The sequence below is a fragment of the Rhamphochromis longiceps genome, linkage group LG13 (assembly GCF_057381845.1).
Source record: "Rhamphochromis longiceps isolate RC_006_pf linkage group LG13, R_longiceps_female_GT1.1, whole genome shotgun sequence".
NCBI classification, from domain to species: Eukaryota; Metazoa; Chordata; class Actinopteri; order Cichliformes; family Cichlidae; genus Rhamphochromis; species Rhamphochromis longiceps.
In genome coordinates, this window is record NC_140569.1 from 10,374,964 (window position 1) to 10,399,290 (window position 24,327).

The window sequence follows — 24,327 nt, forward strand, 5'->3', positions numbered from 1 at the left end:
CTGTCTTGCTTCAGGGGTGCCTTCTCCATCGTTCGTCGATGTATCAAGAAGTCCACCGGCCAGGAGTATGCCGCAAAAATTATCAACACAAAAAAGCTCTCGGCCAGAGGTGAGCGCAGCAGATATGCATTGTGCAGCTCAGCGTAACAGTCAAGTAGCAACATGAATTTATGCAAAATGAACGCTGACAACAGTAGGCTTCTGTAGTTGCTCAGTGAAGTCAGTTTATTTCCTTAAGAGCAGCGAGACAGGCGTTCTGTCATGTCCTTGACAGCAGAGATTCCTGAAAAGCTGGAGGCCACTTGGCACAGCTGGGCTGCCTTGGTTTAGGTCTCAACAGAGGGGTTAGCGGGCTTTGGTGGTTGTTCGCAACCATTTTTGGTTTGTTACAGTTACTGCTGATCTCTAGCAAAGGATTGCACAAGCTCCAAGCTTGAGCCTAAAATATCCACAGAGGCATGTACGATGCAATGCAGGGTAGTTTTGGTTTATTTTAATAGGGTTGCCTTTATTGGTGATGATAATGTTGCACTTACAGTCACCTTCTGCAAAGTGGTGAAAACACAGCAAAAAACATGAGTAATCACATGAGCAGGCAGGTTTTAAAGAAGCCTTTAGAGTGGCCACACTAACAGAGTGACTTCCTGAAATTGCATAAAAGGATTTCATTAGCTCCATTTTCTTTGTCTCTGTAATTGTTACACATTTGAGTCATGAAGCCAGCCTTTAATATGTCCGAGTATTGAATGTCTTAGTTACTGAAAGCAAACCAGTGTTGTTGAGATATTTCAGGAATCTAATAAAGAGTTGGTTCCATTTTTGAATTCAAATTGCCAAACATGACTCATCTCACATATTTGTATGTTATTGTCTATGAAATATATATATAAAAAAGGAGAGTAATCGGGTCGATCAAAAAATGTTCTTGTCAGATGAATACACTTTGGATTGGAGTCATTTCTTACTGGATGAAAACACAGTTGTGTCATGAAGTGGTCGTTGAGTTAGTTTTCTCTTTTTTGCATTGTGACGCATTTTGATTGACAGTATATCTACATACATTAATTTCAGCTCTTCTTTCATGTGAATTTAAAGTTACGCTCATCATCAAATCAAACAAATCAAACGAGTGGTCCAGAAAAGGTGTAAACAGCAGATGTCAGAGTACACGCAACTTGTTAGTATTATAAGGAAGCAAAGAAAAAATAACAGCCTCACATAGCATAGATCATGTAAGAAATATTGTAAAAGCTGTATGCTGTATTTTCATAGATTTGTGTGTTTATTAGATTAGTGTAGTTTCATGTCTGAGAGGTGCACAGGCAGCAGCAGCATGTGCTGTTTACATGTGAGACTGGTAGGCTGGTCATGTCATGGTCTATCTACTCATTGCGTATCTAATTTTTACCATTCAGTGCTGTCACTTCAAAGATTGAGTTTCACTGAATTCCAACTGATATACAATGTATCACAGATTCTGTTTGTGTTGGGCACATACACACTGTCTTAGATTAATTATTAACCATTACATTTTATTAATAGATTCACATAATCATCAGTTCCTTCAGTCATTTTCTTTCCTCTGGATAGACTCCAGCTCTTCGATCATTCACTGATGCACACGGTGGTGATTCTTGTTCTGCTCTGAAGCCTTTGTGAGCATGGTGTAGCAGCCCATGAAACTAGTCTCCACCTGCTGCAGGTTCTGGTTAGAATGGCCCTCCAGCTTGCAGCAGAATCAGGACCATCACTGGCAGCTGTAGTCCAAGACTGTCTTACCAACTGCTGGATGAGAGAGTCACTGGAGAGGTAGCTGAATGATACTGAGGGCTGCCCCAACATCAGCTTACATTAGATCAATTAGGAAACCACAGGAAGGCTAGGACACCCTGGTTAGAGATGATGCATTGCAAAAAAGGACGATCTATCCAGTTCATTGTGATTACAAGAGCAACAGCATAAAATGATATAAAGCTATTTTAAATACCCAAGTCAAACATCAGTGTTAACTGACTGAAGACGGGTGAAGTGCTGTACACATACAAAGACTATTTTGAATTTAAAAATATTGTCACCAATGGACTATTATATTTGACCAAAATGTTTGTGAAATGAGGGACAGTCAAACAGAGCTGTTAGCAACCCTTGCAGTCTTTTCAATGTTGGTTTTTTAAATGTGGTTACACAGCTGTCTTGTCTTCCAACTGTTCATGTGTCTGTCAGATTCTGTTGCAGTGATCTTGCCATGTTTCCAAACCTCTCTTGTTCCTTCAGTAACGTACAACCCAAGTTGTAAAAACCTGGATTTATTCCTTAAGCTATTGTATAATCTGCAAGTGTGTGTGTGTGTGTGTGTGTGTGTGTGTGTGTGTGTGTGTGTGTGTGTGTGTGTGTGTGTGTGTGTGTGTGTTCACATGCAGCATCTTAACACATGTTGAAATGCCACCACCTGTGTTTCGGTATTTGTGGCAGATTTGTTGTCATCGTCAGCCTGCTCGTGTCAAAGCATTTCATCTGCCATGTAGCTGAATCCAAGCATCACTTGTCTGTTGTTTGTTTTGGTTACCACATGTGTTTGTGTTTTCACATGTATCTCACTGTATCTCATCGTGTTTTTGTGTATGTCGCAGACTGATTGTGTGTGTGTGTGTGTGTGTGTGTGTGTGTGTGTGTGTGCGCTAGCGTGCTGCATATTTGTCCGAGTAAGCATCAGACCAGGCCACCGAAAGGTTGAGTGATGATGTGAGCTGCAGATCAGGGCCAGTTTTGGACTGATTGGTCTTGTTTTTTTTCCCCAGGGGATGCAGGCTGAATTGCTCTGTCTCCCCTTTAGTCTCACTCAAACACCCCCGACCATGTCATTTTCCTTCCTTTTCAAGTTGTTTTTCTCCTGCCCGCCCTCTCCCTACTCTATAAGCAAAAAATTGATTTGAGGAAAGATCTTAAAACTCTTTTCCGCAGCCGATTTGATCGTGTGTGTGGCTGCGTTGGCAGTGGTCCGGAGCTAGTAACCCGGCAACAGCAGGGGTGAAATTCTTCATCCCATAGGCTGTCTGGCAGGGAGACCGATCGCTGTGTGAGTGTGTGTGTGAGTGTGTGTATGTGTATTTGTTGGATGTGGTTATAATTATCGTGCAAACATGCACACTTGCAGACAACTTCTCATTTCTCATGACACGAAAACAGTTGCGCACTTTTTTTTCTCACCTCCTTAATGGTCTCACACTAAACTGTATGCATACAGGGCTTCTCTCTTAATAGTTTCACATTGTGACAGAGAATACATAATAGTGCCACCTTCTGTCATTAATCAGGCCTGAAATGTTCACAAACATGAAGCTTTGTATGTGTGAAACCCTGAATCTTAACCACACCATGTAAGGATTTTAAAGAATAAATTTGCTTTATTTAAACTTCTTTTAATCGTTTAGGCCACCATTTCTCCATTTCTTTATGTCAGTAACCACACTTGCCAAATTAATCTGATCTGGGAAAGCGGCAAACTTCTTGTCAGGAACGACGAGCCTTTGTCTGATCGGACGGGCGTGTAACCAGTGAATGCTTCAGACAAGGCAAATAGATTTCAGGTGAAAAAGAATTGCATATAATACCACTTTTGCTCAAACTGTTGTTGTAAACATTTTGCAGATCAACCTGAATCTAGTGTTTGTTTTTTTCACTGATGACGTTATATAAAAATTTTTTTTAAAAGTCTTATATACACTTTTTATAATGTGTTCCACAAGAAGCCTTCAGCCAGTCTACAAAGACATTTGTTACGCTTAATTTAGTCAAGTAAAAGAATGCATTCTGATTATACTTCTAGAGCAAGACTATTATATAGCAAACAAGCTATAACAAGCCTGAATTTAATAGCTAAAAGTAGAATACGGCGTTTAAATCAAAACGATACTGACATAAAGGGCGAAAAATTAAACCTTAATTTTAGTCGTCTCACTGGTTGAAACAAGTTTAATTCCAGATAAAAAGTATAAGATCTCTGATAACGAATCATACAGCCTGGCTGTCTGACATGAAACTGGCAGCACGTAAAAAGGAAACTTGCCTTTACAGCTCAGTCACTTTTTGGATTGGGTTTGTAGAAACATAGATAACTTTTGTTGTACTTTCATGCCTCTTTACAGTTCAGTCACTTTCTGAAGCCTCTGATCGCTGTCTACGACTAAACATCTTTGCTGGAATGTGTTTTCAAACATCAGCATGATAACTAGATGTAAATTATATATAGGACTCGGTTTGCAGTCAATAAACATGTGGACTACTTAACTTCCCACCTCAGCATCATCTACCTTGTTTGTTGCACATGACTTTGCAGACATTTGGACCAAACGTATCTTCTAAAATATAATGTTTATGCATTGAATAAGTACACTTAATCTAGGAGGCTGCAGATTGTGCAGTTGTGGCTTTACTGTATGCTGTACAGTTGTATCACTATCCCAGTGGCATAATCTGTCTGTACATTGACATGTGCAAGGACTGCCTTGGTGGTAGTTTCTAATAAAAGACCAAGACCATGCTTGTGATCTGTAACTGAAAGTATGTACCATTTGCATTTTGTATTAAAAAAAGTTTATAGTAAAATTTAGTGAAATGGACCCAGATCAGTGTCTGTGAAGTGAACTCATGATCTTTTGTAATTTAGGGCGGCTTGTTTTGGTGAAGCAGACTGATCTCGATGACGTTTTGTCATTATCATTTCACTCAAGTAATTTTGAGTATTTATTATTGAATTCAGATAAATAAAAAATGAACTCACTAACATCTGTAATATTAGCAGAGGTGATTATTATTTTAGGCTGGATGGTGAGCTTGCTATACTTTTAATAAAAAATATTTAGATCGTGTTGCTGAGCGTTGCCTTGTTTGTAGCGTTGTCCAAACATTTGCGTTCCTCGTGCCTGCTGTGTTGTAGAGACGTCTCTGTGTTCTCAGATCTCAGCAGTTACCTTTTAGACAATGTGAGAATGAATTGCTAGAAGGATCATGTCTTCATTAAAGGTGGACACTTGTGCTTGGTTGCATTTATACACCACTGCAGCAGCTAGAGGTTCAGTGCCTTACTCTCTGGATCTGTTCACAACTAGAAATTAACACACACTTTATATATCGTCTGATCTCTGCCTGTGAGCTCCCTCTCAGCTTTTACAGATGCTGAACATACAGGATATCAGCTCTGATTGTTTGATGTCTGAGAACACGCCGTAGTATTGACTCTAGTTACTTATGTTTAGGCGGGATTAAACCCTATTCTCTGTTGCTCAGCCAAGGCACAGTGGCAGTGAGGTCAGTTACAGCTGGATGATGTGGCATCACGTGCTTGCTCATTGTTGCCGTAACACACAAATGACATGCAGTGCGCTTATAGTTTAGAGGTGCTGGTAGGTAGATTTTCCTTCCATTGGATAGAGATTGGGTAGCACCTTTGTCAAGAATGTGTTGTTGCTCTTTGTCATTACTTTTTAGCAACATTCGGCAGAACCAAGCTGTAATGATGTGCATTTGTGCTACAGCCTCACATTGGAGTTTACCTGCACTGCTGCAGCCCTGCATGGTGATGGTCAACACCCGATTGTCTCCTGCTTCTCTCTTCTGCAGCTTTTTAACTTGTCTGTGCTGTGGAGACTGTGGAGAAAACTCTATTTTAAAAAGCTTTGTGTATTTCACTTTCAGCACATTTAGAGGATTTCAAGGTTTCAAGGTAGTTTAGCACTTGTGTTCCTGTTCCCTTTCATGTCATTCTAATTTTAGTGTTTACTGATTGCTTTTAAAAAAAGTTTGAGCTTGAGTAAGTTGCTGCTGATGTGTTGCTGTTCCTGCTTGAACAAGCAAGTTAGAGTCTTAAACAATATGAAATCAGTGAAAAGTGGTTCCACACATGTGTAGATTGTTCCCACAGCCCCTATACTGAGTAGGCTACATTCCTTTTAGAAGATAAGAAACTTTAGCATCAGTTTACAGAAGTATGATGATGATGATGATTACTGGTAGCCTGAGGGAATAGTGAATACCTGATAAAAATCGTAGGAAGCAGAAGCTAAGAGAGGAAGTGCTGCTTTTGCTTTAGTGGGAAAGGATTTCTGCATGTTTTTGTGCACAATTTGATAAAAAGGCGAGATAGGGTGATCGCCACCGCTTTGTGATGAGCCATGATTTCTGTACATCTCATGTATCGCATTCAGAATTCATTCTGTATCAAAATAAAGTGCTAGAAGATAGTAGTTAGATTTTAAAAATACAGTAGCAAATACATTTATAAGATATTTTCATATCTCTTTTATGGTAAGAGGTTACAATAGCTTGTTTCACTGCCTATCTCAGAATTGTATATTGAGGAAGTAAGAATTTGCTTAACTTTCATCTTTACATACCATTTATAGAGCTCACATTTGTTACCAATCATTTGTTTTTGTGGGAATCAGGTCTGAAGTTGCAGTAAAGTTGCTAAATCGCCTGTCTGAAACAGTCGTATCGTCACTATCACTGGGTTGGAACTTCATACGTTTTCAACATTTTCAAGTCTGCAGAAGCTTAAGGTTAAATATGCAGAATTAGTGTTGCGTTATCTCAGTCTTTGTTTCTCATGTACAGAGAAAACACTAGTTTAAAACCTTTCCCCTTGCATTACATTTTTTCATTCAGACTTGTTCTGCACCGTGAGGGCAGATTATATCATATTCCAAAGTGAGTAAAGGATTTGGTCTGTACTAAATCTTTAGTGAAGTCAGGAAGAACATCCCTTTCGCATACGATGGTCATTAAAACTGGTAGCAAAACTGATTTTATCTGGCTTGTGAGTGAATGTGAAATGCGGGTTCTCTGTCCTTGATATTATAATGCATATATCTCAGCTCTGCTTCTTTGAGCTCCAGGTAACAGATATCTTTGTGGGAATTTTCTCTTTTCAAAAATGCGCTGTCATTTGTGGGGAAAAAACCCCCATAAAGACCATGCGTGAAAGACAAGCTCTCAAAACTGAGCTGTATGGGGCTTAAGTCCTCAATAAATTCAGCATGTTGATTGAGAAATTATTAGAAACAAAAAGGCTGATTAAAGAAACAGTGTTAAAGTTGTCTTAAAGCAGTGTTTTAAATAGATGTGCTTATGGTGGAAAGCAATGGATTGGCACTGAGTATCGATTAAACATTACATTTAAAATATTGATTAGAAAGTATGAGTGAAACTGTTTTAAAGGATGGAGCAACTGTAGTATGGACACTGGGGTGTGGTTCATGGGTTTTTAGGAGGGCCCTTGTCCCTGTTTTTGCATGCAAGTTCAAAATAGAAGCTAATTGTCATAATGTTGCAATTCATATATGGTGCAAACATCAAGTAGGTCTTCAGAGGAAATTTTACTATACACGTATAATAGTTTTAGGCTATTTCTAAATATGTCACAATATGGCCTGAAAATTTACACTGAAGGACAACCACAGTTACCATAAGTCTTTCTCTCCAGCAGAATAAAACTTAATATAGAGTTAACAAACTCTAAATGTGCCAAAATCATTTATCAAATACTGAACTGCTGGCATAACATACAGTAAAGGTGTCAAACTGTCACTGTGACTGTGGGAAAATGTGCATGCTAACATTTCCATGTAACTCCTGGGAATTAACTTCCTGGTTGTCTCATACTAAGGGTTTTTGTTAAAAAAAAAACATATATAATACACGTGAAAACCAGTTTTTACTTCACTCATGGGATTCACTCAGCACAGAAGGTGACCAGATGCCCCACTTATTGTGGGGATGCACAGCATTTCTCACTTTTCCACTTATTGAGACAGGACATACAGAAGGACAGGACATGCACTCTTCTGAAATCTCGTTTTTACCCAATGGATATGAAGAAAATGAGGCGAGCTTCGTATCACGTTGAAGTGCAGGGTAGCCTGTTTTATGGCACCAATTCTGTGCCAAATGGGGAAACTTTTAAATCACACAGAGTCACAAGTTGTGCATATTTGTTCACATTATGGTGCAGATTATCACAAAAAAAATGTAAGCTAGAGTTTTTTTTCCTTTTGCACAAAGTAAAATATAGTGTAAACAAAAAATGACACTGTATGCCCGAGTTCCAAAATTGTTAGAATTGTGTCTCAAAAGAGATGTGCAAATCCATGGATGCATTCCTACTGAAACCAAGAGATCACTACCAGACATAACAGAAGCTGAAATACATTTCCAGCATTTTTAATAATTATTGAATCAGAAGGCAAATAAAACACACACTACATGCTGAAACTTGCAATTGGCTTGCCTTACTGTGTATTTATCTTAGGTTCTATCTCAAAATTTCAGATTGACTCTTACCAGTAGTAACATGCCCCTCATTGTTCTGCATAAACATGCTCTTTGGCTTGTTTCCAGTTACCCAATCTGTGAGTCAGAAGTGATAGTCAAGTATTAAATGTTTAGTAGGGGAAGAATTGTGAATATCTATAAACAATGCAGTCAAAGGAGCTCGCAAAGAAAAGCGTCTGGACTTCTTTAGGTTACTTGAAGACGTTTCACCTCTCATCCGAGAAGCTTCTTCAGTTCTAAGGTCAAATGGTGGAGAGTCCCAGATATAAACCTAGTGGGAGTTTCCCCCCACAGAGGGACAAAAGGACCCCCTGATGATCCTCTAATTGCCTGAGCCAAGGTGTGAAAATGGGTGTGGGTCCAAATCAGCCAGAGTTTCGGGTGAGTTCATTGTGAAACCTGGCCCCACCTTATCATGCGAATTCCTGAGATCAGATGGCCCAGGATGTGAGTGGGCGTTAAGGCGTCTGGGAAGGGATCTCAAAACTGGATTATAGATGGCAGAGAGTTGGTGTCGTAAACCCCCGCCTCTGTTCAAAGATGGTCGCTCACAGTGGACATAGATGGCTTCTTTCACTCCTCTTTCAAACCATCTATCCTCTCTGTCCAAAATGTGAACATTGGCATCCTCGAAAGAGTGTCCTTTATCCTTAAGATGCAGATGGACTGCTGAGTCTTGTCCTGTGGAGGTGGCTCTTCTGTGTTGTACCATGCGCTTGTGAAGTGGCTGTTTGGTCTCTCCAATGTAGAGGTCTGGGCATTCCTCGCTGCACTGTACAGCATGCTGTCCATTATGCTGTACAGTGCAGCTGAGTCTTGTCCACAGGACAAGACTCAGCAGTCCATCTGCATCTTAAGGATAAAGGACACTCTTTCTATTGGCTGCCTCCGAAGTCCCACAGGCTAACCAGTAGGACTCCTTCTTCTGGTGGTTTCTTCCATCTCCGGTGTCCACCATCTGGTTTGGGGTTACCCCCACGACAGGCACCAAACACCCGGCTGCAGCTCAGTGCAGCAGCTTGAGCAATGTTGAGGTGCTGAACATCGTGCATTCAGGCTCAATCCCCAGTCTTCCTCGGAATGCTGTTGAAATTCCGCCAGAAGCTTGAGTTGAACATCTCAAGGACCGGGGATTCTGCCTGGTGTTAGCAGCACAACCTCGGTATATGTTAACTATACTATACGCCAGGTTTGTCCAGTATCCTGCCCCGCCACCTGATCCAACTCACCACCACGTCTTGATCATTTGGCAGCTCAACACCTCTCTTCACCTGATTGTCCAAAACATATGGCCGCAGATCTGATGATACGATTACAAAATCGATCATAGACCTGCAACCTAGGGTGTCCTGGTGTCGCATGCACTTATGGACACCTTTATGTTCAAAATGGTGTTTGTTATGGACAAACCGTGGTTTGCACAGAAGTCCAGTAACAGAACAGTGCTCGGTTTCAGATCTGGTAGACCATTCCTCCCAGTCACCCCCCTCTAAGTCTCACTGCTGTTGCTCACATGAGCATTGAAGTCTCCCAGTAGGATGGCAGTCCTACTGAATCTCCAGGTGAAGCACCCCCAAGAACCCCACCCAGGCACTCAAGGAAGGTCGGGTACTCTAAGCTGTCGTTTGGTGCACGAGTGCAGACGACCGTAAAGCTACTCCAGGCAAAACAAATGGGAAGATGTGGGTTATATCAGGTGCAGGGAACAAACCCTCTAGTCCACTGAGAAAAAACTCTAAACTCCCATGGCAAATTGGGAGTTTGGTGAGGGACCAGACAAAGAGCAATTCAAAAACCGCTATTAGTGTGAAATCTACGGAACAGTTCACCCTTCCCAGGATTAGCGCTACTGGGGTCCCATCCTGGAGCCAGGCCCTGGAGTGAACACCTGGTGGCCTTGTCTTTGCCTATGGGGCACAGCCTGAATAGGGGGCCTGGCTCCACCCTCCAGTAGGCCCACCACCTGCAGGAAGCGCTGACGGGTTGGTGCAGTGTGTGTTGGGTGGCAGCCAGGGTTGGAGACCCATCCCCTGTTACCAAGTCACGCCTGGGCTAGTGGGTGAGGATAAGAGGTACTGACTAGATATAGTTGGGCTCACCTCAACACATGGCTTGGGCTCTGGGACCAGTCTCCTGGAAAGGGCTGGACCAATTTGCCACGGCGACCTTACCAGGGGTAAAGTAGCGATTCATAAAGGGGATGTATGAATAATTCATCATTACTGTCATAAATGTCATCTGACCCCATTTATACCTTTCATTATTTGGTCATGTTATCTGTTGCTTGTTCTCTGTGATCACATATCACATCAAAATATCAGTAAGTTCACATCTTGAATGTAGGTCAGTATTGTAGCCGGGCGTCAGAGCCCAGCACGCAGCCAATGTAGCTGAAGACGCAGAATGTAAGAAAATAGACGTGAAGCCCAACAATGCACTTAGGGTTTCACAATATTTTTTTTTTTTACCAATTGTTTGAAACATTTTCTGTGTAGACACTAAAGAAAAGACTGTTCAGAGTGATCTATCCCGACAGTGTTTCATGTTATTTTTAGCTGTAATTATGTGTCACGTATTGTGTTGAACTGTGAAGAGAGTGTATTTTTACGCTGTTATTAGGTAAGGCTTGTGATGTCAGGAAAAGAAAGAGGGTAGGCTGGCAGGCGGCACTTGTCCTGCTGTTGAATTATTGAGGCACAAGGATACTCTACTCTTACTGTTCATGGGCAAGAGCTGAGGAATAGACCCCCAGACTCCTTTTTTTGCTACCTTTATTCAGCTGATTTTCTTTCATGTGTCTCATTTCTCCCTCAGCCACCATTTCCTTCCTTTTTTATGCTTCTCTTTTTTGCCAGCTTTTCCTCCCTGCTTCTAGTCATGTCCTTCCCTCTCCGCTCTCTGCAAAGCTGCCGCATCGCAGACCATGCAGGCAGACGCGCGTGTGTGTGTGTGTGTTTGTGCGTGTGTGTGTTTTAGTTTTCAGGCTTTTGGTGGGCTTCTGGTGCGCCGCTGCAGGCTGATTGGCAGAGGCCAGATAAACGTAGCAGCGCTGCGTGGTGAATGTTTAATGGGACCAACTGTGAATATTTAATGAGAAAAAGAGAGTGAGAGTCTTATATGGAAGCAGAAAGATGTAGATATGGAAATGGAGAACGGGGCGGTCAGCGTTATACTCGCCAAAGCAAGAATAGTTCATGGTGTTAGTCTTTTCACAGCATGCAAACCTTCCTCTTTTCTTATTAAGACTTTGACAGTGTGTGTATCTGGAGGTAGTAACATTTTCCAAGACTGTCCTTCTGTCATATTCATGTTGCTGGTGTTTTTTTTTTCCCTCTTTTTTTGCCTCTCGTGCCCATCATTATCCTTCCTGTCTGAATGACATATGGCATCATGTGGCAGCCAACTTGAAAAACATTTTCATTCACCATATAGTGCCAGCCAGTTTGGACTAAAACTAAGAGTAAGATCTAGACCAGGGGTCACCAACCTTTTTGAAAGTGAGAGCTACTTCTTGGGTACCGATTAATGTGAAGGGCTACCAGTTTGACACACACTTCTCAAATAACAAATTTCCTCAGTTTAACTTAATTATGTGTTATCATTAATAATTAATGATATTCATCTATGTACGGACACTAATTATGTTAATTATTTTTCACCATAATTATAAAGAATGCAATTAGGAAACAAGGTAGGAAACATAAATATCAATATGCAACGCTTTATTTCTATATATCTCTGCAAGTATTTACATTTTGAAGTGATCACTTCTACAACATTTTCACTTACCACTAACAAATTTTAACAAATCATGCACTGTTACATACATTATTTTTGTATGTATGTAACATACAAAAAATCAACTTTCAAATTTTACAGAACTTTTCACCAAATTGGCAGCATTTTAAAGCAAATTGTCACATGTTACACTTAACAAACACATTTGTTTTTCAATAATTAAATTCAACTTTGACATGACACTGTAATGTTGCCACTGAGAACATCTAATATGGCTTTCTTTGTCTGTTAGTGGGAAACCTGGCATTGCATGCTGTTCACCAGTGTGTTGTAATCTGGGGTATAACTTGACACTGCAACTCTGAGTGAGTCTTGCAGATGTGTATCGGAGAGGCGTGTTCTGTGTTTGTTCTTGATGAAGTTCATGTCAGAAAAGGCTGATTCACAAAGATAGGTTGAACCAAACAGGCTGGCAACCTTCATAGCTGCTGTGCACACACCACTGTACTTTTCTGTGTCAACAAGGCACCAAAAGTTTGGTGCACCCAGATAGGCTTTGAGATGGACATCATTTTGCAATGTTACAATTTCGATTTCCACCTGTCCAGCATCCAAGCTGAACATTGAACTTAGTTGCTCAGCAATGCATGTTGTGTCCACATTCATGAAAGGATTGGAAACAAATGAGACACATGGCTCAAGCTGATCAAGGTCACAAAACCTGTTCTCAAACTCTTGACCAAGTCGGTTTATGACTTGAGTGTACTTTTCTGCAACTTTGTCAAAAGTCTCAGATGCAGAAGCATTGTCTTTCAGCACCATCTGCACAGAGGGAAAGTGCAGCACCTTTTTTCTCTGTAAATGCACAGAGAAAATGTTCATCTGGGCTTTAAATCCATTTAAAGCACTTATCATGTCAGCAACAGTCTTACCTTTGCCTTGCAGCTCACAGTTCAAATGGTTCAGTTTCCCAGTAATGTCTGTTAAAAACGCAAGGTCAAGTGTCCACTCAGTGTCCTCCAGCAGAGATGTGTCTTCCCCTTTGGATTGCATGAACTCCTTGATTTCACCCAAAAGTGACAAAAAACGAAGCAAAATCCGTCCCCTGCTGAGCCATCGGATTTCCGTATGTAGTAGCAGGTCACCATATTCAGCTGACAGCTCCTCCAATAGCACCTTGAATGTTCTGTGCTGTTTAGCTCTGGAGCGGATGCTGTTTATGATCTTCACGACGGGAGTCATGACGTGCTCGAAGCCGATCACCTTTGCGCATAACGCCTGCTGGTGAATGATGCAGTGGTAATGCATGAAGTTTGGGAACTCTGTGTCACCTTTACAGTGAGCGATGAATCCCGTATGTCGGCCGATCATAGCAGGAGCCCCGTCGGTAGTCACTGATACCAGCTTTTCCAACGGTACCTTTTTCTTCGCGAAAAACTCCTTCACCGCGTTATAGATGTCAACTCCCTTCGTTGTTGTCTTTAGCGGCAGTAGTGTCAGAAGTTCTTCTTTTGTGGAAAAACCATCAAATACCATCCGGATAAAGACCATCAGCTGTGCTGTACTGCTGCTGTCGACGGACTCGTCACACTGGATGCTAAACCAACTGCACTTTGCCAGATCCTGATCCAACTGATCGGCCAAGTTCCCGGACATAGCCGACACTCTTCTAACAATTGTAGTTGCCCCCAGCTGGACATCAGAGAGAGTGGAGATTACATCGTTTCCATATTTCTCGTCTTTAAGCACAGTTTTTGCAATTATCATCATTGCTTCTTTGAAATACTCCCCGTCTAAAAATGCCTTCTTTTTCTTAATCATGAAATGTGTAGCTCTAAATGAGGCTTCGGTTGCTTTTTGAGAGTTTTTCACCGGTCTCGTGAAAAAAGACTGCTGTTTGCTCAAACCTGCCTTTAATTCGCGGGCCTTTTCCGCTCGCAGTGTGCTGCCCTTTGGGTAGTTAGCATGGTAGCTTGTGTGACACGTTCGGAAATGTCTCTCCACGTTGTGCCGCTTTGCCGTTGCCACAGTTGCCCCGCAAATGAGACACACGCATGAATCTTTCACAGTGGTAAAAAAGAACTCTTCCTCCCATTCACTGTGAAAATTATATGTTTTCTTCCTTTTTTCCGCCATGTTTTCCTCATCTCCTCACCTTTGCCTTTGCTGGTCTTCACGGCAACTGTTTCCGTGGAGACCAGCTAGCACTAAATATTAGATCATGATCTAATATTTAATAATAAACATTTTTTTTATATATTATCTCTAACAAATTAACGCCAATGCAATTGTGATTAAAAAAAAAATAGCAAGAAAAAATAAAAATAGATGCAGCTTACTGGTAAGTTGTTATGGTGAGCTATTTTTAGAACAGGCCCGCGGGCGACTCATGTGGTCCTTGCGGGCGACCTGGTGCCCGCGGGCACCGTGTTGGTGACCCCTGATCTAGACTAAGATTGTCACTTTTGAGTAGATTAACTATTGCTATTAGGCCAGTCTAGTCAGCTGGATTGCAAGTGATGACATATGATATTATGGTGCAGATTCTTTCCAAATTTCCAGGAAAAGCCCCCTGACATTAAAATTTTTAGATCAACTGTGCAGAACCATTGTATATTCAAACCAATGGTAATATATAGGCAAATCCAAGCTTATTTCAGCAATTAATTTGGCAATTTTGCTCAGAATTATTATTCCATTATTAAAATAGTTGCAAAAAATAGTGAAAATGGTAAAAACTAGTTTATAAATTTTTTTTAATTTTTTCCAACCTTTTTTTATTTTCTAACTGGTCATTTAACCATTCGTCAGTTAAATATTTGATTAAATAATTAGATAGGGCTGGAATTCTTTGACTTTCTATGACCAATTGTATTTAATAAAATATTTTTATTGAAATGATTAATTATTAATATTTGACTCTGGTAGGATTACATCTGGAAAACCAAACCAAATATGTAGATGGATCCACTGTGGCAACCCTGTGACCTCTCTAGTTTTCAATCATTTTTTTATCTAGAAAGAGTTAATCTTCATATCACCTGTTTTCATTGTCACAAATATTTGCCTCAAGGCTTCTGCAAGATTTATTATTATGCTTCCCTAGCTCAGTAAGCCGTGGCTCAATTCAGAACATTATGATGTAGTTATTAGCAGTGGATAACTGCAATAAAATCAAAGTCCTATATTAAAGAAAGGAGGGAAACCAATTTTTCTGGGATAATCGCGGACACACAAATAGCTTTCTGTTATCCCTACCACACCAATTCATGAACTTGTGTGGTTTTTTTTGTTTTTTTTTTTCAAGTCAATTAACCAAATAATGTAGGAAATATTTTTTGCAATTTAAAAAAGTCAGAATGGCAAATTGGACTGAAATTAACAGGTGAACCATTTATAAAAAATAATTATTAGTTGAAGCCCTTATCCAATTCAACATGTGAGAGAAACATCAGGAAGGCTGTAGATGATTGTTTGTAGTTGTGTGCCAGATATAATGAGATGCTTGAGATGAAGCAGGTACAGCACCAGAGGTGGCTAAATGCAGAATGCGTTTTTGTCAGCGAATAAGGTCTCACACTCATACACACAGAGACTAATGTTTATCTATGTGATCTGTAAAGTAATTAAACTTTATTGGTGAGTAAGTTACAGTAAAATACTGTTTCGTAAATAGAGAGGTTTTTATTGAGATTATTTATAGCCACAGTTGAAAGACTGAAAAGGCAATAAAGCAGGGTACACACATGGGAGAGGCATCAGGCAAAAATGTGTGTGATAGTGTGTTAGTCTCTCTGTATATGTGTGACAGCGAGATGACATCAAGCTCCAGAGCTCTCACGAGTTTTACTTTTCATGTCTTTTTATTGCTTGGTTCACTTCTTCTCTTCTACAAAAGAATTGACCAAAATTGACGTTTTTTGTGTTAGGGATATGTTCAAAGTAATACAAACTTAGAGCTAGCTTACTAGATCCAAGGTGACTCCTTACTGATCCTCAGAATCTGACTGTCGAGTTTAAGCTTAAAGCACCATTCTCACAGGGCTAGAGACCGATTGGCAATCACTGACAGCCTCAGGTTGCTAAGGAAAAATGTGTATTCCCTGGCTATTCAGCATGTAGATGCTGACAGTGGGTAGTTAAGTTAAAGTAATAGTTAAAATTGGGTACAAGACGTATACGGCACTGCAGCTCCTTTTCCCTCTAGTTTGCATAATACGCTTTGCAGTAGTGTTATAGTTGGCAAGTGTTTGCAGACAACTCAGGGTCTTACAAACAAACCTTGTAGTGACCAGTGGTTTCCAGGTCCAAGTTTCTAAGCCTGTATGACTGAGGCTTGATCTATCTTATTAGCCTACTGTTCCTGTTACGTGCTTAAATCAAAAATAGTTGAAAAAAACCCCTGTGAAATTCAAGGTTGTGGAGAGAGCTGGAGGCTAAACCACCTGAAATAGGCCACAGGTCTATACTGTACTGTTTGAGCTGAAAATAAACATGTATTTTTATAGATGAAAGGGGTTTTAATGGTTTTCCTTTAGTGCGAAAGCTGGTCCTTTTTGGGATAGGTGTGAAAGTTGTATTGGTGGAGATCAATCACAGGATTTTTATGATGGTTAACGCAGTATATAACTGTACATCTTAGGTTCATTTTTAGTCTGATTTCACAGCTAAATTGTTATAATGCTACAGACACTTAAGGAGGGTGCTTAAAAAGACATCCACCTTTAGGCCTAAGGACAATAAATGTCCATTCCCCAAAAAGTGCTATAAAAACTTTATATAGTAATATTTTTTTCCACTTTAAATTGGTCAGTCTTTTAAAACTACTTCTCCCTGAAATATTCATATAAAGTTTTAATTATATTTTCGTTGTTTTAACCCTTTAAATCCCAGTTGTATTACATGAGCGCCCTGTTTTTTTAGCCCCAAAAAACAAAAAAACTAAATATTTTCCAAAAAAAACATTTGAAGTAATATTTGATTGTTATTATAATTAGGCCTTTAGATGGGTCAAAGATTGGCACCAAAATTCATTTTGACCTGCCATTATTTTTTTTGCAGGAGCACATTAAAAAATGCATGCCTAAGGACAATTCCCCAAAAAGTGCAATAAAAATATTAAAGAAATTCACCCTCATGAACAATGCTTTATACTAGTCGGCCTATTGTAATGTACACGGGCATACTTTGGTAATTGAATATAACAACAACCTTTGTGTAAAATGATCATGATGTTGAGTAGAGTAAATTTAAATGAAAAATAAAATCTGATTTAACATGAATTCTTGTCTTAATTTTAGATTAATCAGATATAGTGACTGAAATGGTCATTAATGCTGTCTGTGGGTAAAGTACGTATGTGTGTCTGCTGGCTACTCTTCAGGGATAATCCACTCTTAATCGCATGCTTACTGTCATGCTGTCAATCACACAGCTTTTCACCGTGGTAACAACTACCTTACATTTCATGCAATCCTTAACACCGGATGGCTAAGATTACATCACCTTTGTCACCATATATTTAATGGTAACTTGGATTGCAATTCACAACACAAACTCCTCAGGCGTGAGGTCGGCCAATCAGAAGGCAGTGCTGTCGGTCAGATTGATGGTTTTCAGAAAATGCATTTAAAGGATGTGACCTTTTGTCCACTTATAATATGACAGCAGCCACTGAAGCAAATTCAAATTGAAACTCCCTCAACAGGAATCGAGTACACACTCATTAACATTCATTTCATAGAACCTGTGATGTCAACACAGTGAACTGCAGGCATAAACTGTAATGGCTCAATTCAAAGTGCTGACATGATCAGTGTCTGTGGCTTTGAGCAAATGCCAAATGCTAATTCACAACATAGAACAATGAGCCAAGAAAAATAAAAGTACGCTTGCTCCATATTTAATATCATAACTAGTAGAGAGATGTACCTGCCTGTTGAAACTCTTGTCAACCTCTATTGTGCACATTTGTCAGCATAATGACATGAGGGGATTTTGGCCATTCATTGAAATCTATAGATTTTGATTCTGTATTCTTTAAAGTGCAATTTATCTCTGTTTTATTTTGATGTAAACCAAATGTGTGATGCAAATTATTCTATTTCATAGTGGCGAAACATGCAAGCTAATACTGCACCATAGATTTGTATTTTTTGTTGTCTTTTTTGTGGAGGTCTGTTGTACAAAGAAACACTGAACACACAGGAAAAACTTGTTGGAAAGATCGATTTACTGACAACCTGCACTGCACCGTTGAATTCGAGTGGGTTGTGAGGTTGGAGACAGTGTTAAGTAGGTGGGAGAGGAAAATGGGAAGCCCTTAGAGCAGTTGGACAGCAAATGGATGAAGTCACCTTAAAAATTTTTTTAGGTATGGCACAGAGAGAAGGTTTTTGAGTTGCTTAGCCAGTTATGGTGGCTTTTTGATATTCATCCTGCCAAATTAGACTTTTTTTTATGAGCTACATATTTCTAAACACATTTATTTCTTGCCTCATTTAACTTCTTTCACCACATTTCACCCTCATTTCAGTTAGTAATCTCCTCTTTAAAGCTGGTTATTTATCCAGGCAGCAGACGGTTGACTCTTCAACACACCACTTTACGTATCTAATTATTTTATTGGTGTATGCTTTTGAGTGTTCGTTTTACAAGATGCAAACCAGCCATACCCAGAAAACCACTCTGACATCTCTGCTAGACTCTAAATGAAGAAGAAAAAAAGGACACAAACATGCATGCGCACACATAGGATGGTGGATCTGTGTAAATATTTGTTCACCGTTGTTGTCATTATCTCCATTTGCACTTCGGGTTCTTTGATCAAGGCTGCTATTTTCCCAGGAGGAAGATGTTTGACAAGCGACACAGACCCAGAGTAGATCAAAATTACAAAGTCTGTTGCACTATTTTCTATGTAGTGCCTTTTTAGTGCTATCTGTTTAATAGTAACAAATGACACCTGTCTGCAAGTTCCCGGCCAAGTTAAAATGATTAAATAATCCCCACTTAAATCCGCTCTGTAGCTCCAACAACAGCTTGTAGTACTCTAATAAACGTGTTCAGTGGAGTCGAAGGCACGGCCACATCGTTTGGTTGAAGTGTGTCCTCCTTTCGACTGGCACATCACCAGCATGGTTGTTGCGTTTGTGTCTGCTTCCAAGGTTACAATCAAAACAGCCTTTCATAATAAAAGCTTGCTCACAATAAAAGTCCTATTCAGGGCCTGCTGCTGCCTTGACACACTTGTGTGTCGGTGTGAGCAATGATGGTTTTGTGCAGCCTTTAATGGAATGAAGCACTCGATCATCTGTGAATTATAATTACAAAATGAGCTGCTATAATATCAGAGCGCTTGATGTCACCACTTAGTGCTTACAGTGATGCAGTGAAATTGGATCATTTTAGGTTAAGAATAGCAACTTGTGCATTCCAGTCTTCATAATTGGCTAAAGTTAAAGACACCTTTTTCAGGTTTTTGTCCAAGTCAGAGTCTCTTAATCACTTTTATCCTGCAGCATTTTTGGAGTATAATTGTGGCAACATTTGTGAAATTAACAATGATTTCAGTCACTGAGAAGTGGTCATAGCATAGAGTTCATGTGAACAAAATAAACCATTCAGACTTGCTCTGCTACTGCAAAAAAAAAAAAAAAAAAACACATGGAGGGAAATGTGATAACAGCACAGTTAACTCATTGTTTACACAACACTTTCTGAGCCTGCACTGGCCACAGCTGAGCTTTTATGGTTTCTGATCCTGTGTGTTAAGGCTAATCCGTCCATATACAACAAACTATTAGCTCATTGCATCACTGAGCCGTTCACACTTTAAAAATTCCAATTTGCTTAACAGAAAAATTTTAAAATTAACGTTTCATCAAGATTAATACACAGAGAATGTTTACATTTGAACATCATACAACATTTAAAATTAAATGCCAAAGAACAGTGAAAGTATTTTGAGAAATTTATGTTCCTTATATACAATGTTAGATTAGCAGAAGTTAGCTGTGGCTATCAGGTTTTGAGCTAGCTGAACAATAAACAGGAAGGTTTTTAACTATGATGAAATTATGATAAAAGAGGTGTAGTTAGAAAATTAATGCTGTTTTTAATGTGTAGTTAAATCATTTGGCTAAAAAAATTTATTCTAGGGTTCCATACGCTTCCATCCATTTGCTATACTAACCTCTTACCAGCTTTCACTTTATGGGTCAGAAAGAGCACATGGATAGTAGATGTAATTGTGTGCTTTTTGTAAATATTGAGTAAATTATGTTATTTGTTTGAAAATAAAGTTCAGTTCATGTGTTTCTGGCTATAGTCTTAATTTAGTTCTTTGCTCAAAGTACTTGAGGGTTTTTTCTTTTGTTTAAAAAAAACCACTAAATTATGAGCTCCTTATATCAGTAGTGCATTCACGTTTTGTTAACCTCATGACCTGCGTTAGTTATCACAGTCTGAATAGTTTAAACTCGCAGCAGGGATGTGTTCAACAGCTCCCAAGCTGCGATGCTGTTACGTGTTCAGATGTCTTTAATAACATGTGGCATAGTGAGCTGTCAGAGTAGTTCTGATAAATCTAATTTACCTTTTAATCTTGAGTTGTATTTGCTTAGCTACGCCACAGTGTAGCTGAGATAACATGAAGAAAAAAACCATTGTGTAGCAATGACTGAAACGACTATTTATATTTAAATGTGCCATTACTAGAGCTGGGCGATAGAACGATAACGATATGTATCGCGATATAACTTTTACTCGATAGAGAAATTAAACTATCGCGATAGACTTCGCCGCTCTTGTCCTCTTAAAAAAAAAAAAAAAAAAAAAAAAAAAAGGTCAGCCAATCCAAATTAAGTAGCGCAGAGCCGAACCAATCACAGCCGCAGCATCACGTCGCGTGACTTGTTACGTACAGCACAAGTGCCAAGCCGCACGTGTGTTTGTTTGGGAAGCAGCCAGCGGGTAATGGAGGAAATGAGTGTGCCGACTAGAAAAATCAACCGAGCGTGACCAAAGAGAAAACAGATGATGGTTCCAATGCCGGAGAGATTGTCGAACGGAAGAGCCATAGAAGTTCCGTAGTGTGAAGGTATTTCGGCTATTTCAAGTCTGACAAAAAACAGAGTAGCGTGCACTGTAAATTGTGCCGAAAGCAAGTCTGGAAATACAATAAACTGGTGCATGCGTCACACTGTGCGCCACATTATTGTTTCGGTGAAATGAATTTCTACAATACTGTTACTGTTAATTCTACTCTCTGCAGTGTTTAAATGCTTACATATACACACAGTTACTGTCCCTCCACACATACGACTCGGTTCTGCTTCTATGCCCCAGCTTTGTTTACTTTTTCCCACCGAGGCTTCTAGACTTCTGATTGGCCAACATTTCTGCACGGTTAGGAATCTAGCGCCACCTGCTGCTTTGGCATGTTCATAGCAGCGTTTTCCTTCATTTCTGCCTTTATGTGTGGACGGATTATTTTTTAAAACGAAAACGGAAAATCTCCGTTTTCAAAAATACCCGTGTACGTGTGGACGTAGCCTCAGTCTCTGACTGGAAGCGCTAATTCGTCATTCGGCTTTTGTCAGACTAAAGTAACTGTTAAAACTGTTTGAAAAGCTCAGCTATACAACAAGGAGAGATTGAGAATTTCCTTTTAGTTCTCAGTTTATTTGATATTGACAAAAGTTAGTCAGTTTTGTCTGTTCTTCTGTAAAACAAACTAAGATTTATTTTTAGAATTAATATTTTGTTTCTAAGTGGAATTGACAATTTAGTCTGTTTCGTTTGTTCTATTTTGAAACTTAAACGCTTTAGCGGCTGCCTTTTGTGTAGTTTGCAATATTTGCCTTTATTTATCTGAAAAAGTCTCATGTTCCTTAAGTACATCTACCCTGTTGAACTTATTATGGGAAATAAATATTTAAATAAAAACAAGCTGCTGATTATTTCACATTTTACTTGTGAGGAACGGCACATTTAAATCTTACAAATATAGTTATTTGGCTTATATCGTGATAGATATCGTTATCGCCTGAAATGAAAAAAACATATCGTGATATGAAAAAATCTCATATCGCCCAGCTCTAGCCATTACTATTTTTTTTTTCCTTCACCGTGACTTCACTTTTTCATTTCTGCTACTGACTGTAAGACTTTTACATGCTGCGTAGCTTTCTGCTTTGATCCATTATTCTAAAAGACCAGTGATATTAAGAACATTAGTTTGGGGTCACTGGACAAAAATGATGAGATGATGATGCAGCACTAATGATGGGATTTTCTCAGTTTAAATGATATGGAAGTGAAGGTTAAAAAGGGATTCTGCACGATACTAGAAAACCTTTTTTTACAACAAACATCTCTCTTTTTTTTCCCTTTTTTTTTTTTTTTTTTGTTGCAGATGACGTTATTACTTTACGGAGAGAAATTTGCCTAAAAAGTGTTGCAAATGCATACGACATGTCCACAAACGTAAACTAAGACTTACAAATGTGTGCGATGATTTGTGTGTAACTTTTAATGGCCTCACGAGCAAGTGCTTCAATCCACACACAAATACAAAGCAAACTATTTTACAAATGCGTACATCAAAACCTGAAGAAATTCTAATACAGTTTATTAAGTTCAACTCACAAATCCGATAATTGTACCTTATGAAGACCGTTCTGTGCGTCTGTTTCTAAAAACAGACCTAACATCTGTCTCGCTCACTCCAAAACCTTAAATATAAATCGCATAGCACAAATTGCCTACTATGCACAGATCTGTGTCATGCATAGATCCACAAATGTAAGATGGATTCAGTTAACATCTGAGCTTCCACTGCATACATCCCCCCCCAGTAAAGTGGACGTTTGTTTTTCTAAGTAAACAGAACGACTCGTAGCAACAAGAAAACACAGATTTACCAGTTACAGATACTACACAGTAGCCTATAAAGGTTAATATAAGGTTTAAATAATCTGCTGGACGTTCTTCTGCTGGGAAAAGTCAGTCAGTGCTCAGCTGCAGATGGGGGAGCACCGTGGTTGTACATCACTGTGGATCATCCTCTGCAGTGAGTATATGCTAACTAATCTCTGTATATTTTGCATGTAGATATAAGCCAGGTAAAATGGAATAACACTTTGATGTAAATTTTACCATTCTGTGATGAAAACAGGCTGACATCCTGAACATTAGCGTAAAGAGTAACCCTGAACAGGCTACTTTGTCGTGTTTGTAGTTGGTAAATCTGTGTTTTCTAGTAAAGGGGTTACAAACTGTTCTGTTTATTTAGAAAAAGAAACGCACGTATGAACTGGGCCAGATGTCCCAGTATGACACTGGGACAGAATACATCTTGCATTGGTGGATCTATGCGAAGCTGGCAGTGTGAAATTTGTCTCAAAACCCAACATGGGCTTGCGACGTGATCTGTGCGTATCAGGCGAGTGAGAGAGATGTTACATATAGTTTTAGAAACTACTTTTAAACGTTTAAGATTCTGCTCTTTTCAGTGTCAGGCTGACCTGGCTGAATGAAATGTTCCATAGTGTTATTTTCTGTTTCAATCTAAACTATAAAAAAAGACAGCTAGTGCCTTTTTTGTGTGTAGCTGCACTTAATTGTTTAATAGAACATTTACTGAATTAACAAGACAGAAACAAATCTGCAAATATTTTTGTCACATTATTTGGAGTTCGAAATCTGTGTGAGGTTGCAAAGCATTGCCATTGTCAGTTGTGTCTTCTGTAAGTTGGATAACCTAGAAATATTATGAACATATTCAGATAAACTACACCAATCAGACGTCTTGGCCCACTTTCAAAAGGAAGCTGAAAGTTACAGGGCAGACAGTGACACAAGAAATCTCCAAAATAGAGCCTAAAACAGCACAATTTGCATTTATTTTTTTTTATCTCTCTTCTCAGAAACACATTTGGGATCCCAAAAGATCCTCAAAACATTATACAAAATCTCCAAACATATTTGTTGCACGCTAGGAGAGAACAATTCTGCTACAACTCTACCACATAAAATCTGTGATTTCAGATGTTTAAACATCCTGTGGCAGGTATGTGCCATTTCATTTAATCACCACCTTTACTTATTTTCAAAAGGCAAGCTTTTAGATTTGTATTATAGAAAGTAAACTGCTTTGTTTCTGTTGGCACTTTTCTTTAAGGAAACGCCAACTTCTGGCAGCTACAAACAAATGGCAGTACTCGGAAAAAAGCCAGTCAAATTTCAGGATGTTAACAG

General features: G+C 39.4%; 1 protein-coding gene across 19 annotated transcripts in view; it reads left to right on the forward strand.

The window, feature by feature from the left end:
- The window catches only part of camk2g2 (calcium/calmodulin-dependent protein kinase (CaM kinase) II gamma 2), a 94,995-nt gene that overhangs the window by 4,565 nt on the left and 66,103 nt on the right, over window positions 1-24,327 (forward strand). For all 19 annotated transcript variants that reach the window (XM_085427534.1, XM_085427525.1, XM_085427535.1 and 16 more), the window contains exon 2: window positions 15-109. In XM_085427534.1, the coding sequence (XP_085283660.1) occupies window positions 15-109 (95 nt within the window). The remainder of the gene's footprint in view (window positions 1-14; window positions 110-24,327) is intronic.